Source organism: Rhodamnia argentea, chromosome 1 (assembly GCF_020921035.1).
Source record: "Rhodamnia argentea isolate NSW1041297 chromosome 1, ASM2092103v1, whole genome shotgun sequence".
Classification (NCBI taxonomy): domain Eukaryota; kingdom Viridiplantae; phylum Streptophyta; class Magnoliopsida; order Myrtales; family Myrtaceae; genus Rhodamnia; species Rhodamnia argentea.
The window spans coordinates 27,849,251-27,865,286 of NC_063150.1; the positions used below are offsets into that span (position 1 = coordinate 27,849,251).

Consider the following 16,036-nt stretch of genomic DNA (forward strand, 5'->3'; position numbering starts at 1 on the left):
CTCTCTCTCTCTCTCTACAGGAACAGAGTCCTCCATGATACAATCCGACCCTTTTAGCAATCAAACATATTTGAAGATACCATAAGAAATGACCTATAATCCAGACTTTTGACGGGGAATTAAGATGACTTTGCCGAAAGACAATGGGCAGGGGATCGTTTCAAAAACGGAGGCTGATCAGAGCAGAGCCATCCACGTTCCAGCATTTCAAATCTCGTGTTTGTCGTTTTTCAGCGTCAACGTGCCTCCTTAAACAACAGATTCGATACGAAAACACACATGTCATATTTACTAAAACGGGTATGTTCATGTGAGGGAAAACGCCATTTGTATGGCGACTTGGAACAACTTGTATGGCATGTGCCCCTCCATTGCTCCTCTTGTATACCACCATGTGTTTTTTCCCAAAAAATGTATTGAAAGGTACTTTAACGATATGATCTTCCTTCTCTCCTTTGTTTTGGTAGGAATCCCAAAAGACGCTCTATTTAATGATGTGGTGAGTAGAACCAATCAAAGCAGCGACGTAAACATACTGTAATTCGTGCATAAGTGATGGCTTGATCTGGAAGAACGAGATCCGAATCTTGAGCTTATGATCCGAGAAAATCGATCGTCTTGATCAAGGGTTCTCTTTTGATCATGACAGTATGGCCGAATTTGCCAGTAGATCGTGCATCACGGCGAAACTCGACATGTCTCAATTATGTGAGGTAAAACAAGAAAATAATCACATATGATCATAGGGAAGTCCGGAACAATATGCTAAGGTGAGTTAGAGCGATAAGCAAGAAGTGGGAGGAAGGTCTGTTGGGCGGCACCCACATCAACCCATCAATCAAAAAATTGTTCGGTTGATTAGATCACAAGCTTAAAGACCAAGCATGTGAAAGTCCTTTCTTTTCCTTTTTGCCTTTCCAATTGATTTGCAAAATGATACTGTGCCCTGCACTTCTGAACTATTCCGATTGGTCTAGTGTTAACGATAGCGAAAAGGGATAAATGCGTCGAAGGTCCTAAAATTTGCCATGAAAATATAACTGAATCCTAAAACTTTTCAAAAAGCATAATTGAATCCTAAAACTTGTCAGAAAATGTAATTAAGTCCTAAAAATTTCAAAAGCTGCAATCAAATGTTAAAATTTATCAAATCGATGAAATCAAGTCATTCCGTTTATTGCACTTTTGGAAAAATTTAGAAATCGATTACACTTTCGTGATAAGATTTAAGACTTTATTATACTTTTTGAAAGTTTTATGACTCGATGACACGTTCCCGACAACTTTTAGGATTTCCAATACACTTATCCCTAAAGAAAATTCTCAAAAGCTACACCTGCAATTTTATGATTGTTCTAGTTCTTTTGGTTCTGTAAAATGTCATGGTTAGGTCATTGCATTTTTGTGTGGCTACCTATCCGATAGGAGTTAAAAACATTTGGACCGTCAAATGGTAATATTTCATGGTATATTCCTACATGATCCTAGTTCTATTTTGGAAAAGCTAATTTGCTAATAATAGAACTCCTCTCTCTCTCTCTCTCTCTCTCTCAAAATCCATAACGACCCAAGTAATCAATGCTAACTTGAAAATCGTTAGCCTGTCGCGCTTAAATGGAGCCATATGCATGTGCGTCTAGTTACACCAACTAATCCAAAAGCCACTCTATCCTCATCAACTAATCATTATGCCCCACTTCTCCTATTCTTCACCCTATTTGATTCCGTGTAATCTCTTCACCTAAGTGTGTTGTGCAAATTTGAGTGCATCCTCAACGAACTGCAACGTCGAACTCGAGCATCTCTCCAAATGGGAAGTTCAATGCCTTCACACGAGGAGATAGCCGAGAGGGAGTTCAAATCTGAGCCCGTTAATATATTTAGTTGGATCCATCTTTACTCAAAAGCTTATGTCAATAAGTTATGTGTGCTAACTATGATATATTAATTGTTCAACCCTACATCAATTCTCCGATGTGGAACTTCTCTAACACAACTTGCACGTGCATTTTAACAATAAGAATGGGTCATTCTGGTGGTAACAGCACTAGTCAATGGAAACATTTTCTTTTGCATTTGATTTGGATTTGTTAATAAGCTTTTATAACTGGTCCCAAGGTCGGTCTCAGCAATAGCAAGCAAGGAAAAGCTCAAACCACCACGAATCCAAAAACATAAAGAATTAGAAGAAGAAAACATCAAACAATCGTCATATCTCCGCTTCACCCCTAACCAATGACAAAGAGCATGGATCATCAAGGAGTCTAGAGCACAAATAGCACGTCACTTGGATTTCATGAATATTTTATGTTTGTCGCTCTCGAATGTGATTAGAGAGACGTAAAAAGAACCAATAGTAATGTCACTGACCAAGGATTATCGGACATTAAAAGGGTGAGCGGTTGCAAGATTAGTCTAGATTTCACCTGGAAATTAGAACCTAACTGTCAGATCCGATTCTCCAATTTTTCGAACCGGAAACCTATATTGTCACTGATTTTAATGTCTACCCAAGTTCCCCCTGTATTTTTAATTAGACGATGTAGTGAATCATCTCCTCTAATGACCACCATTTGCTGTTACAACCCATTGGCCACAACTCATATTTAGACACACGAATTATACGAAACATTAACAAAATAAAAGTCTTAATTATGATTATTTCCAGAAATGAAAGCTCGGACTAATAGTTATATATTTAGCACTCATCACCGGATGCAATAAAATACTTCAAAATCGCGCAAAGACATAGAATAAGAAAAATACAAAAAATAGTTCGAAATTCGAGGTTCCACCTATAACCTAAAACCTATTCTTCGAAACCGATCTTGGAACCGACCTTGCATGTCCTAAAACCTGGAATCGGATGAGTTCCCATTGATACGGCTCACCGATTTTCAATTTTATTATGGAACCATGCTCACCCCCTTGGACACACATCTCCCCTACATAATGTACCTTGGTCTCGCTTCAATATACCTAGCATTTTCTTGTTAGAGAGGCAAATGTTTCATCAACAGAGACTACTAGCCTATGGATATAGTCTTAAGTAACTCATCAACCACGAGCTTGGTCAAGAACATAAGATGATTACGAAGATAATACTGAATGAAATTAGGGTTTCTGGTGGGTCCATGAGTTTGACATTTCTTACTAGATATAGCACTAGTGTCTCCTTGTACGCTGCATAGTCAACTTACTTTTGTTTTATTTGGATACAAAGGGTGATGGTCTCCTCCCAACAGTCGGAAAACGTTAGTGGGGGAGCACCTCTGCCAATGCTCAAGATATTGTCCACATCGTCTGGTCTCATCACTTGCTATGCTAACATTGTATACGTCTACCTATTTGCTCATCCCAAATCAGTTAAAAAGAAAAACATGCCAAGTGATCATTTTTAAGAAAATATTTTTTAAATTATTAATTTTTTATGAAACAAACGGATCCTAATTAAGATTATAAATGATCCCAATTCCTCGTATTTGGCTTTTGCTAAAGAACTTGGAAATTTACTAAATAACCATATTAAGCTAACCATCAATTTGACTAAATTTTGGGAAAGCATGCAAACCGTCCTATTCACATGCATTGAGCAAGGGTACTCCACCACGGAATAGTGGGCATGCCTCGAGGTTACTCTGAATGGGAAGCGTCACGATTCCAACATGGATCAACCGTATTCAAATCAAGTACTGAATAACTCGACTAACATCTCAAGGTTGAACAGAAATTGGCCCCGAAGAATGGAAAAAAGAAGAGAAAAGGAAATGATAGGTAATATACAGGTAAATGCATCATTTCATAGACATGTTGAACACAAAGATTTTGTTCATGTTACTTTGTATTTTTGAGATTCAAAACACTTATTAGCGCAAGGCTGTTTAGCCATATCCATCAATTTTTTTTCCAGTTTAGACGCATAGAAAGCAACCCTCCAAGCCGATGGCATATTCTCAACTACGAATAGCTTAGCTAGAGATGATGCTTCCCAGATATGTCAAGTGTCAAAGGAAGGGCTATGTACCAAATCACATGCGAGGGCACGTGAGATTACCATGCCTTTAACCTAATCTAGTAACATACTCACTCCCCCTTTTCGATCCATTATTATATTTTAACGGCAGAAACGTATGAGCATCCAAAGTGTTTTCAGGAAGGATGTGAAGATGAAATGAATGTACAAATCGACGATTCGCACGTTTACAACGAGGAACGTGATGTCCGTATGTGATGTTGATGTGCTTTTCAATCAAGTTTGTCTTTGCATGAAGGTAGAACCACGTTCAGGGAAGCCCACTTCACCATAGATGGACGGCAAGATGGTGAAGAAAGATCACTATTAAGGTGATTAGGCGGATGACAGTCCGATGAAAATCGAATCATAGGTCTCGACTCATGGAATGATTGGCCGATCCGTAACGATCGTTGATTGTGTTTAAATATAGGGTATCTTGTTGCCACCCTTCTAGCATTTGGATCCAAACATCTCTCGTTCGCGGTAATCTTGAGGGCCAAGGCAATCATCTTGTGAGCAGAGCCTTACTCGATACGAACCGATATGGCGATTTTCCATGCATGCTCTTTCGGGGAATTCGGTGACTAAAAAGTCGGGATAAACTCGTGTTATCCAAAAATAAAACGATGCGGTGTTTCCTCCGGTCCGCTTCGCGGCAGGCTAATCAAGAAGTGCTCCATAGGAATGAGCATATTTCCCTCATGGGAGGCTCCTCCTTTATCTTTGGTTGGTAAACTACGTGAATCTCCATTGATTAATATGTTCGGTGTTCATGTACGTCTTCTGGGCCGGTTGACTTAACTCCGATTTGTTAGTGGGCTTCGTTGTGGCTCTGGAGGAGGTATGGCCCATGCCTTTGGGCATCGCTTTATGGGCCTCTATGGCCCTTAGTTGGGGTCACTACCGATCGTCGATAAGGGCTAGCCAGTGCTTAAAGCAATGAAATTTTTTTTTATCCTTCTCACGATCTTCGGAATATTTCATTATAGTTTTATGATTCAAAGTATCATTTTCTATTGGTCCTTGGTTCCTTCTATTGGAACTATGTTCCTATTTATTTTTGAGTTTGAGTAAGTGCTTAGGGATTCGACTAAGCCGATTTACTTGGGACCCTGTAGATCCACTCTTTTTCCCATTCAAATATTAGCCATTTATCTATGGGTTTTCTCATCGAGAATTCCCCACCATGCATCTTGTGGTTTCAAAGTGCCAAGTTAAGCACTGATGTAGCATGCTTTTTTTTTTTTTCCATATATAATTAAGACTTGACGCATAGATACCGATTTGGAATTACAGAAAAACAAAATAAATGCAAACATAAGATTTTCTCTCTCTTCCCCTCCTCTCCCAGATCTCAACCCTAGCAACTAAGGGAGACTCTCCATATCGATATTAAGGTGATTCGAGGGGAAGATTCCTTCCCATTAAAATGGCGGTCCTTGAGTTGTCATTTCCTCGCGACGGGATTTCCAGATCTGCAACCATGGCTCCAGCGACAATCGCTGGTTGAGCGACGATGGTCAACTTTTCAGATTTGCCACTCCGTCACTGCACTATGACTCCTAATCTGATATGTGGCAACAAAGTTAAAGGAAGGAACACTAACTTCAAAAGATGACAGAGAGGGTTGGACACTTGGCAGTGGTCGCCTGGGACGCGCAGCTCGTAACTCCGCCGGTGGCAACAGTGGAGGGAGACAGAAAGGTTGGGGCTCAACATCGGTATACACGTGTCAATTTCTAATTCGTTCAAGATGAAAAAAAATGCAAACCAACGTGGCATTTGCAAACCAGTGAATATTCTCTTCTATTTAAGGCAACCACCCTTATGGCGTTTCCCCGAGAGAGAGAGAGAGAGAGAGAGAGAGAGGCGACGATGACGAAGAAATCTTATGCCACCGCCACCATCGCACGGGTCACTTGAAAACGAGACCACTAGGTTTGTTAGCTGCCTTACTAAGCAACAACACAAGATCATTGAAAAAAAAAGTTGGCCCAAACACCACTTGACTATCAAAACAAAAAATAAAACGGGACATATTATGCGCCTATTCGAAGATTTGTCCTATCTAATCCAACTTGACACTTGGGTTATCGTAGTAGCCCTCCTAAGTAATGCTAAATTGATATGCACAAAAGAAGTGTTTTTTTCCTCTTCCAATTGTCCGATGCACACACATTAAGAGACGACCTTATTCAAGGGAATCTTGTAAGTATCAAAAAAGTTCTACACTTATTGTACGAATGCTAATTCGGTTCTTGACATTTTAATTTGATCAATTTAGCTGTAAATCTTTTAATAACTTGCTAATATAGTGGCCTGTTTTGACTAACAATCGTTCATGTGGATGTTGGCTGTCCGACATTGTATTGGAGGCATTGACGTGGATAAAATTAAAAAAAAAATTGAGTTTTTTCTTTCTTTTTCTTGTTCTTTTCTTTTTCTCTTTTCTCTTTCTTTTTTTCTTTTTGTCTCTTCTTTTTTCGTCGATCACTAACCTTCGCATGTGGCCGGTTGTTGAAGACCGGTGACTGTTGAAGGAAGAAGAAAAATAAAATGCAACATATTGTGCACGTTATGGTTGGCGACATCTGCGTCAATGATCGTAGACCAAAAATTGATAGGAAACCGTCAAAATAATTTGGACTAAATTGATCAATTGAAAGGTTTAAGAATAAATTGATATTCATACAATGGATCTAAATTTTTTTGGGGTAATTTTTTATTCTTAGTAAACTATGGAAAATTCTCGGATAAAAAAAAAACTATGGAAAATTTCAATTAAGGGCCTAAAGTGGGCATTTTCTCAAATAACAGTATAAAATGCCATCATTTTCTCAAATAAGAGCTTAGAGTGGCCATAATGAGTCTTAAAAAAGGTGTGACCTTATGTCCGGTTAAGGACATTTTCGTCATATACATATTTTAATTTTTTGAATTTTTTATTATTTCCTATTTTTCTTTTCTTTTTCTTTTTCTGTTTTTTCTTTCCTCTTCCCGGTCGGCTGGTGGCGACCGACGATCTTGAACAGGGCTGGGCAAGGGGCCACCCTCGCCGCTCACAGGTGAGGGTTGTGTCCCTCGCCTGCTGCAGTAGTGAAAAAAATAGAAATATGAAAAAAGAAAAGAAAATATGAAAAACTAAAATATAATTGATTTGTATTCGAACGAAAATGCCCATGATTGGTTGGAATATTTATGGTGCGTATGGTAACGTTTCCGTTTCCGGAACAACTTTTGGAACAGAAACACTTTTTTCTATTTCTGTTCCCGACTACGATTTTTGGGAACGTAAACGTGTTTGGTAACTACAAAAAAAAAAGTGTTTAAAAGCTTTGATAAAAAGTCGTCGTCTTTGAGAGTGTGAAGGAGTAGTCTAGGAACATGGGGTTGCAAAAAGTGTTCCTCTTACGTTATAAAATGTGTTCAAAAGTTTTGATAAAAAGTGTTCCGAGAACAAAGAAACAAATATTTTTTATTTCTCGTTTCTGCTCCAAAAGTGTTCCCGTTTCTGAAAAGTGTTCCCGGAACACTTTATGAACACTTTTTTACCAAACACGTTTCTGGAGCGTTACCATACGCACCCTTAGCGAACCGACGAGGTTAGGCCGTTATTTGAAATTGTTATGGCCATTTCAAACCCTTATTTGAAACCGACATAATCACTTCAAACTTTTATTTTGTAATACAATTCATTTTAGATTCTTATTAAAAAAATGATGGCACTTCGCATCCTTATCTGGATTTCTCACTAAAGCATCGAGATGAGCAAAATCCGCACGTTGTTATAATGTCGTAAGATTATCCAATGAATATGTAAGCGCTGATGACGTGGCAGATATAAACAGCCAGGTCATGCAAACGGCACACGCTTATCGAGCAACCATCCCATGTTCTGGTCTTCACTCTTCGCTGTCGTCGCTGTCTGCCAAATGTGCCATGTGCCATAAACTAATCTCTCATCTACCGCGAGGCCGAAACTGGGGTCTCCCGAGTCCAACCAAAGTCAGGAAAATCTGAAAATACATCATCACCCACTCGGTCCCCGATAAATCGGATTTCGGCCGGAATATCCCCATCGGCGACAGGGACGATGATCGGCCGGAGAGCTTGGCGCGAACTGCGGCGGAGTTACGGCCGGCGGTGGCCGATCCCGGCGGCCTGTCAAGTCCCGTGTCCTTCGCCGGGCTTCGCGGCGCCGGAGCTCGGAAGACCTCCCGCTCGGAGCGGCTGCGCGAAGTCGAGCCGCGCTCCCCTCGCGACTGCGGCGTTTCTCTCGAGCGATCTTCGATTCCGAGTGAGTATCTGTGGCGCGTCGCATGCGGTTTGCTCGAGTTTGTTAGTTTCTGTGAGTTCGATCGATGCGACATGAAAGGAATTTTTGTGTAGGCGACGGAAGAGTGTCGGTTAATCTGGTTTGAGTTGTGGGGATTACCGAAATTGATTGTTCGATGGTTTCGTGTTGTTTGTTTCTCCTTCGGTTGTGTAGTTCGAAGATTTGTGCAGAATGAAGGCGTGTGGCTTTTCGAGCGATGCGTTGAGGGATGCTCCTGTTGCTGGAATGGTCGATGTGCCATTGGCACAGACAGGTGAAGGCATCGCTGAGTGCGAGCTTCTCAAATGGTTTGTTCAAGAGGTGAGTCTGTTAAGCAAGCTTTGAATCTGTATTCTGAGAGATGAATACAAGCATAGCTGAAGCGTGGCCGTGGAATCATTAGTCTTGAAATGTTGTTGCTACATGCTGATAAAGTGAAGAATGTCTGTCTTATTGCTAGGTAGATGGATATAGACGAGTGATTTCTGCAATAAGGATGTTTAACTGAATTATGGAAGTACGCTGTATTAAAAAGCGTCTTACCTTTGTTCACCCACAGGCATACATGCATATGTAGATATAAAATGCGAAAAATGAGTTGCGATATTTAGGAATTGACATTTTATTCTGACAGGGGGATCTGATCGAGGAATTCCAACCACTTTGTGAAGTTCAGAGTGATAAAGCGACCATAGAAATAACAAGTCGGTACAAAGGAAAAGTTGCCCACATTAATTGCATTCCTGGTGATATAGTGAAGGTAAGAATTAGCCAATATGTTGTTTTCTTCTGATCTCATGATTTTCAGTCTGGAGTTGTTATCTGGTAAGCAATAAAAACACTCAGAGCAAATGGATAGCGAAATTGTTGCTACAGAACTTGGAAAGAATCGCATTTCGACTTTCATAATAACATTACATATTGCAAAGAATCACATGTCAAACCTACATGATCCGCGTCACACTTGTAGGGTGTTATTGAGGCCATACATCCTTGACAAGGATGTAGGCATCAGGAATATGAGTAATAGGCAAAGTGTAGATCTTAGCATTTAGTGGAGTTCTTTTAGATTATATTATTATTATAGGAATGCTTTTGTTATTAAAGATTTGTTCCTTCCTTTTTTGAGTTAGCTTTTATTTGTAAACTACGGAGAGACACTCTAGCTAGTTTTTATGCTTTCAAGTTTGCTTACTGTAGGTTGGAGAGACTCTTCTAAAGATGGCTGTTGAGGATCCACATCTTCTGATGGAGGATTGTGGTGGTTTAGAAAATGTCAATTCTCCAACTTCTGAGATGATAAAAAGCAAAAAATGTGGAGTCCTGTCAACACCAGCAGTTCGAGGTCTTGCCAAAGAATATGGCATAGACATAACTGATGTGCATGGTACTGGAAGGGATGGCAGAGTGCTAAAGGAAGATGTTCTTAGATATGCTGCTGACAAAAGAATTATGGAAGGTAGTTCTACCTCTCCGGGTACTGATCACGAGGAGCAGTTACCGGAAGGAGCACAGACTCACCATAATGTATCAGCTAAATCTGGATGGCATTATAATGATGAAACGATCCCCTTGAGGTGAGCTTTGATTTAGCATAACAATTATCTTTCGGGGCCTGCAAATGCGAGCAGTGAGCAGAGTAGATAGTATGGCTTATCCGTGATGGAAAACGTGGTAGTGATGATGTTTTCATTGTTTCAGTCTCTTTGAGGGGTATTGCCATGCCCTGGATTTTCTGAAAGTAAATTTGGGATCAATCGGGGTTTCTTTTTGTCTGGTTAGATTGTTATGCGTAAAGAGTACACATAAGCTTACAGAATTCTGATAAGATCTCATAGATAAGCCTCCATAACTTGGTCGTGGGATTTAATCATTGTCTTTCAGGTGCATGATATGGTTATTTCCATTGTCCAGGCGCCGCTTTCTTCATGACAATATTTTCATTGTAAAACAAGGATAAAGGATTCAACAATATTAATCGCTTGGCTGCCTAAGATACTAGACATCGATTTGTTAGATTCATCTGCTACTGCTTTTGTCTTCCCCTTTTTTGTTCAGCAGTCTCCAGGGAAAATTTCTGTGGCATGAGGTCTTTTTAGTAGCTCACTAAAATTTATTTAAACAGAGTAGCTCTCACGTGTTCTTTCAGGGGATTCCAGCGAGCAATGGTCAAATCAATGTCTCTGGCTGCAAAAGTACCACATTTTCATTATGTAGAGGAGATAAACTGTGATGCTCTGGTGGAGCTTAAAGCATCTTTCCAGGACAATAACACAGATCCAGATGTCAAGCACACTTTTCTACCGCTGTTGATAAAGTCACTTTCAATGGCTTTAAGCAAATATCCCATAATGAACAGTTGCTTCAATGAGGAATCACTTGAAGTCATCCTTAAAGGTTAGCTGCTTTGGCTTGGGGATTGCTAGTTTGACTTTACCCTGTGGATGCTAGAAATTAGTCATGATTGATACTATTTGATTTTTCTTTGGATTACTAGAAAAACTGGATGTTCTTTCCTGCAGGTTCGCACAATATAGGAATTGCGATGGCCACTCCAAACGGTCTTGTTGTACCGAATATTAAAAATGTTCAGTCTCTGTCTATCTTGGAGGTCAGTTTTACTATTTTCACATAAGCGACATTGAATGTCACCTCTCTTCATTCAATTATTAAATTATTTACTTTCAATTATCTGGAAGTCTGTCACTTCTTTACTGTGAGAGAATAATAGCAAGAAAATTTAGGAGACAACATGAGGAGTGAGTGACCTTTCTTTTTGAAATCCAGATTCCAATCTGTTTGATGTTGTTCATGCATAACACATAAAAGATGTCCTTGACAAATGCTTCTTGCCAGCATTTATGTCTTCCGTTATTCAAGCCCACATCCAGTTGCTAGAATTACTCATGCACTATAATTTTTAGGCGAAGTACTGCTGCTCAATTGAACTGCACCTCTCTCCCAGTAATGGATGAATCTTAATATGGTTTGCATGGGGGAGTTTTCTTTCTTATTACTAATACGAATCATACCAACAAGAAGCCACTGCTTTAAGGCTAACACCTGCTTATGATGTGATAAGATAACAAAGGAGCTGTCACGGTTGCAACAATTTGCTTTGAATAACAAGCTCAATCCAGAAGATGTATCTGGCGGAACGATAACGTTGAGCAACATTGGAGCAATCGGTGGGAAGTTTGGTTCCCCTCTTCTGAACTTGCCTGAAGTTGCCATCATTGCAGTCGGGCGGATCCAGAATGCTCCACAGTTTGCAGATGATGGAGACGTGTATCCAGTGTCTATCATGACTGTAAGTAGGAACAATTTACGGAAGGAAATAGAAAGAACATTTTGCATTGCCTGCAAAGAATAGCATCTCGATCTGGTTAGCTGCATTCAATAAGCCACGTTACATAAGTAACGGGACGGGATGAAATCTTATCATTCGATGAGTAAATCATTGCGTCTCACACAAGTCTTTGTTGCTTAAATTAGGTAAACGTGGGTGCGGATCACAGAGTCTTGGACGGAGCTACGGTGGCCAGATTTTGCAACGAGTGGAAGCAATATGTGGAAAAACCGGAGTTGCTGATGTTGCAAATGAGGTGATCCAGCAACAAATACAGGTCACCGTATCTCCTTTGTGTCTGTGTACATGGCAATAAAAAGAGCTGTTTTAGTTGTTTTGGCGACCAACAGAATGTACATGTCTGAAAAGACGAAACTTAGATTACCATGCAGTGCTGGGGTTGAAGTGATTCTAACCGAGAAAAAGCCATTTAGACTTTGCACATGACACGACAGGGTGAAGTATCTTAGGACCCTGTCGTGTCCCACATAGATTGCTGCTGAAGAGAGAGGAGGTAGAGAGAGAATAAGACTCAACCTCGCCTGGCGTTGCAACATACTTACCTGGACGGGGTCGATGGGCGATCAAGGAGGCCCATGGCCTAGGTTAGTGACCTCCATTGCACTTTACGGAGGGGTGCTAATCTAAGGTCAGCCCAAAGCGGCTGAGCCTACGTCATAATTTGTGGCAGTGGGGGCCTGCGTTCGCGCGGCCCCTGTCCAATTCCTAGTCCAATTATGTTGTTCGTGCTGGTATTACATTTGCTCAGTTGGCCATGGGCCTTGCATTTTGGAGGCCCAGTTGGTTTTGGGCCTGGGTCTTCGACAGGTCTAGAACGTAATACAGGAAGCTTAATCGCTGCTTGTCTGACGTTATGTCGATTGTCCTTATTCATAAGATAAGACTCTGATCTGAGTAAGATCTGCTGCATTTGTTGGCACAAATTAAGAATGATGAACTATTCAATTGACAATTTTCCATCTACACGGCAAATTCCGTTTAGTTGAAAATGGAATGGAGGACCGTTTAGTTGAAATTGAAATGGAGGGCCCGGACAAGAACAAGCACACGATCTGCATGTGCCGTCATGGCCGTCCTGTTCGTGCCATTTTGTAGCACACTAGTGGTGTCTATGTCTAAGATCTATAGTTTAGAATAATTGCTCCTTCCGAAATAGGATAATAGAAAACGACGTATCATGGAGAAAGATGACATAGGAACAACTTCCACCTATGATAAGAGAAGACACTGAAGGGGCTCTCCCTCCTTTTTGGTCACAATTTAGTAATGCATCAAATGGCTAAACTGCAAGATAAGAAAGAGATTGAAGGTGCTTTACCATCTTCAAGCCTCATATGTAATTGATGTCTTCATTTGAAAATGGATACTTTGGAAAGGCAAAAAGTGAGACCGACCACTCAAATTTTTTATCTTATATATATATAGATTGATATATACGTATATATAGATAAACACGATTCATGACTCACGCCACGTGTGCATGTTTGGTGGACCTAGTAAATCATATTAGTAATTGTGATATTAACTAAAAAAAAATAAAAGTTGAGAATCGGATGGATTTTAGAAAATGTTGCAGTGAAGGGAAAAATGGTGTCCATGTGTAGTATAGACCAATAAATTGACGCGTTAGCAGGAAATGAATTTCCAAGCATGTGGGCGATCGATGTACAAGACTTTTGCTATGATTTTAAGATCTTTTTACCTTAAAAGTAAGTTTTGAAAGCAATCGTTTGATGTTTATAATTACATCTATAAAGCGGAGTAGTTAGGAGATTTTAGAGTTAGCTTTAGAGGGTAGGTTATGCGCTGGGATCGAGCTTGGACCAATGTGTCACTTCGGGTTTTCTAGATGTTGATTCGTGACAAATTAGTTACTTCGGAAGAAAATTGGGGCTCTTCCCCTCCAACCCCGTGAATAAATTGTCATTCTCATATCTTCCATCCCAAGCTCAAAAAACCTCCTCAACTTCACTTTCTTGGATCGCACTGTCTGTATTTCTCTTGCAACAACCTAACAAAAAACATCATGGGCGTGTTCGCTTTCAAAGATGAATACATTTCCACTATCCCTCCGGCAAGATTATTCAAGGCCATAGCTGTGGACTCTCATAACCTGTTCCCCAAACTCATGCCTCAAGCTATCAAGAGTGTTGACATTATCGAAGGCGATGGAGGGGTTGGAACCATTAAGCAGATCAACGTCATTGAAGGTAATCATGCATTGTTGCTATATCCATGTGCCTTTTTTTTTTTTTGTTGCCTACCTGAAAGATATATTACGGCTTATACAACTATGCCATGATACGATCTCCTATTGGATATAGGCAGTCGGATTATCAGCATCAAGAGTCGCGTGGATGATCTGAACCAAGAGACACTCACTTACAGGTATACCATGATCGATCTGAAGGAGAAGTTTGAATCCATTGTTCATGAAGTCAAATTTGAGCCGACGCCGGAAGGTGGGAGCAAGAGCAAGATTACGGGCACATGCTCCGCCAAAAGTGATGTTGAGCTCAAAGAAGAGGACGTTAAGGTGGACAAAGAGAAAATCTTGGGAACGTTCAAGGCCGTCGAAGCATACCTCCTCCAAAACCCCAACGTCTATGCTTGAAGCTTCAAAGGCTCTCTTAAATACTCGAAGTATTCGAGTTCCTTCATTTCTATATGCTGGTACACGTCTCTTCCAAAAGAGTTATGTCATTTTATTTATCTTGCTAAATCGCAATAAGTATTTTTAGAATCGTTGTGTGAGATTGAACCGGATTATCAAATGCTAACGGGTTAAACCGGCTTGAACTGGAAAAAATATGATTGAACCGGCAAACACCGAATACGAGAAGCCGGGTTGCTATGCGGCACATGGTATCGACATTCACAAACAAATAGCTCCTTAAATTATATATATATATATATATAAACTCACTAGAGTAAAAAGTAATTCTTTTGAGAAGATGACACTAAAATCCCATGAATTTAGGACTCATTAAACAATGGATAATCATTCACTTATGGAAAAGCCCCGCCGAATTGGAAGAATTGCGTGCTATCATATCGTTAGTAGTTGGCCCCGAACTTTCAGTTGTTACACAATAGTTGTCTAATGTGAAATGCACATGACTTTTAATGAGCATAAGTATATTTTCATCTATTTTTTCTGAAAGAAATCTCTCTTTTACCTTTAATTTCCTTTAAAAATGAAAAAAATATAGAAAATGCGACAAAATTAAATTAACTGAATTATTAATAGAAGAAAGGTAAATATTAGTAGTAATGTTAAAAATAAAATTTTGATAAATATAGATCCAATTTAATAGAACTATATAAGATATTTAAAGAAAACTAATAAGCAAACTAATAATAAGTCCAAATTAAATATAAAGGGAAAATGCCTCAAGAACAATTTCAAATGAAAAAAAAAAAATCTGTTCTTGATTATATACATTTAAAGGTTTAAATAGCGAAAAAATGACTGATTAACTATAAAAGATCCTCAACTCACCGAAAGAAATGACTAATCGAAATTCAAAAACAAAGCACATAGAAAGATTAGTTCATAGCTTGCTTGGCTTATTTGGAGTTGTTTGTCACCAACTTGTACGTGATCAGTCTTCATAATCATTGTGCTAAGATACACGTGTGGATTGTGTTAAAGAAATCTCACATAAAAAAATTGACGTGGTATTGAGCGGTTAATATATACTAATTGGTCCATAACTAGTTGACTTAAGCTGTTGAGTGAAGGTGTGTCCAACTGAATATGTTCACAATCTCAGACTTCGGCTCTCTCTTGGCGGTCTCCCGAATGAAAAAATTGAACTTCTTGGATATGTTAAAGGGTTCGGACTTGGGCTCTCGGGCTCTTGGTGTTTGGTGAATATTTCGAGGAAAGAATTTGGTGTCCGAGTTTCGGGTAGATGGGCATTGTGGCGTAGCAGCGCGGGCTTATGTTTAGTCCAATTGTTGTGGATACTATTGATGGTCCGGTGAGACTGATCCTCTTCTCGGGCATATGTTTGTTCACGCATCTGTCTCGTGGCTTGGGCTTGTGCATGAGTCTGTGACGGTAACAAAAAGCCAGCCCTGTTGGTCCGTCCAAAGGACGCATTTGGGAATACCATATCATCGCTGGTCGGGTCGTGCCACTAGACTCGTACTATTTCACGACATCTTTACTCTATGCAAATAATTTGGTCGCAAACACATCAAACATCGGCTCCTTGAGTTGGAATGAATTCGGGTAATGTCATCATCATCGAGTTCACAGCTTCAATGGCAGGAAACTTCTCGTTACAGGTTCTAGGGTGAGGACAGAACCTCAACGATCCTCCACTTC

At 39.9% G+C, this 16,036-nt stretch overlaps 2 protein-coding genes and 1 non-coding gene across 3 annotated transcripts; all 3 read left to right on the plus strand.

The window, feature by feature from the left end:
- Nucleotides 1–7,940: 7,940 nt before the first annotated feature.
- Nucleotides 7,941–12,398, plus strand: LOC115751790 (lipoamide acyltransferase component of branched-chain alpha-keto acid dehydrogenase complex, mitochondrial). Its single transcript, XM_030689787.2, has 8 exons — nucleotides 7,941–8,312; nucleotides 8,505–8,651; nucleotides 8,965–9,090; nucleotides 9,531–9,907; nucleotides 10,480–10,727; nucleotides 10,853–10,941; nucleotides 11,413–11,640; nucleotides 11,826–12,398. Exons 1-8 carry the CDS (start codon nucleotides 8,109–8,111, stop codon nucleotides 11,937–11,939), a joined length of 1,533 nt encoding a protein of 510 aa, XP_030545647.1. The 5' UTR covers nucleotides 7,941–8,108; the 3' UTR covers nucleotides 11,940–12,398.
- Nucleotides 12,235–12,398, plus strand: LOC115751813. Its single transcript, XR_004016677.1, has one exon. It is a non-coding gene; the product is annotated as a U1 spliceosomal RNA (small nuclear RNA).
- Nucleotides 12,399–13,671: 1,273 nt separating this feature from the next.
- Nucleotides 13,672–14,314, plus strand: LOC115751769 (major allergen Pru ar 1-like). Its single transcript, XM_030689756.2, has 2 exons — nucleotides 13,672–13,910; nucleotides 14,025–14,314. Exons 1-2 carry the CDS (start codon nucleotides 13,727–13,729, stop codon nucleotides 14,312–14,314), a joined length of 474 nt encoding a protein of 157 aa, XP_030545616.1. The 5' UTR covers nucleotides 13,672–13,726.
- Nucleotides 14,315–16,036: the final 1,722 nt, after the last annotated feature.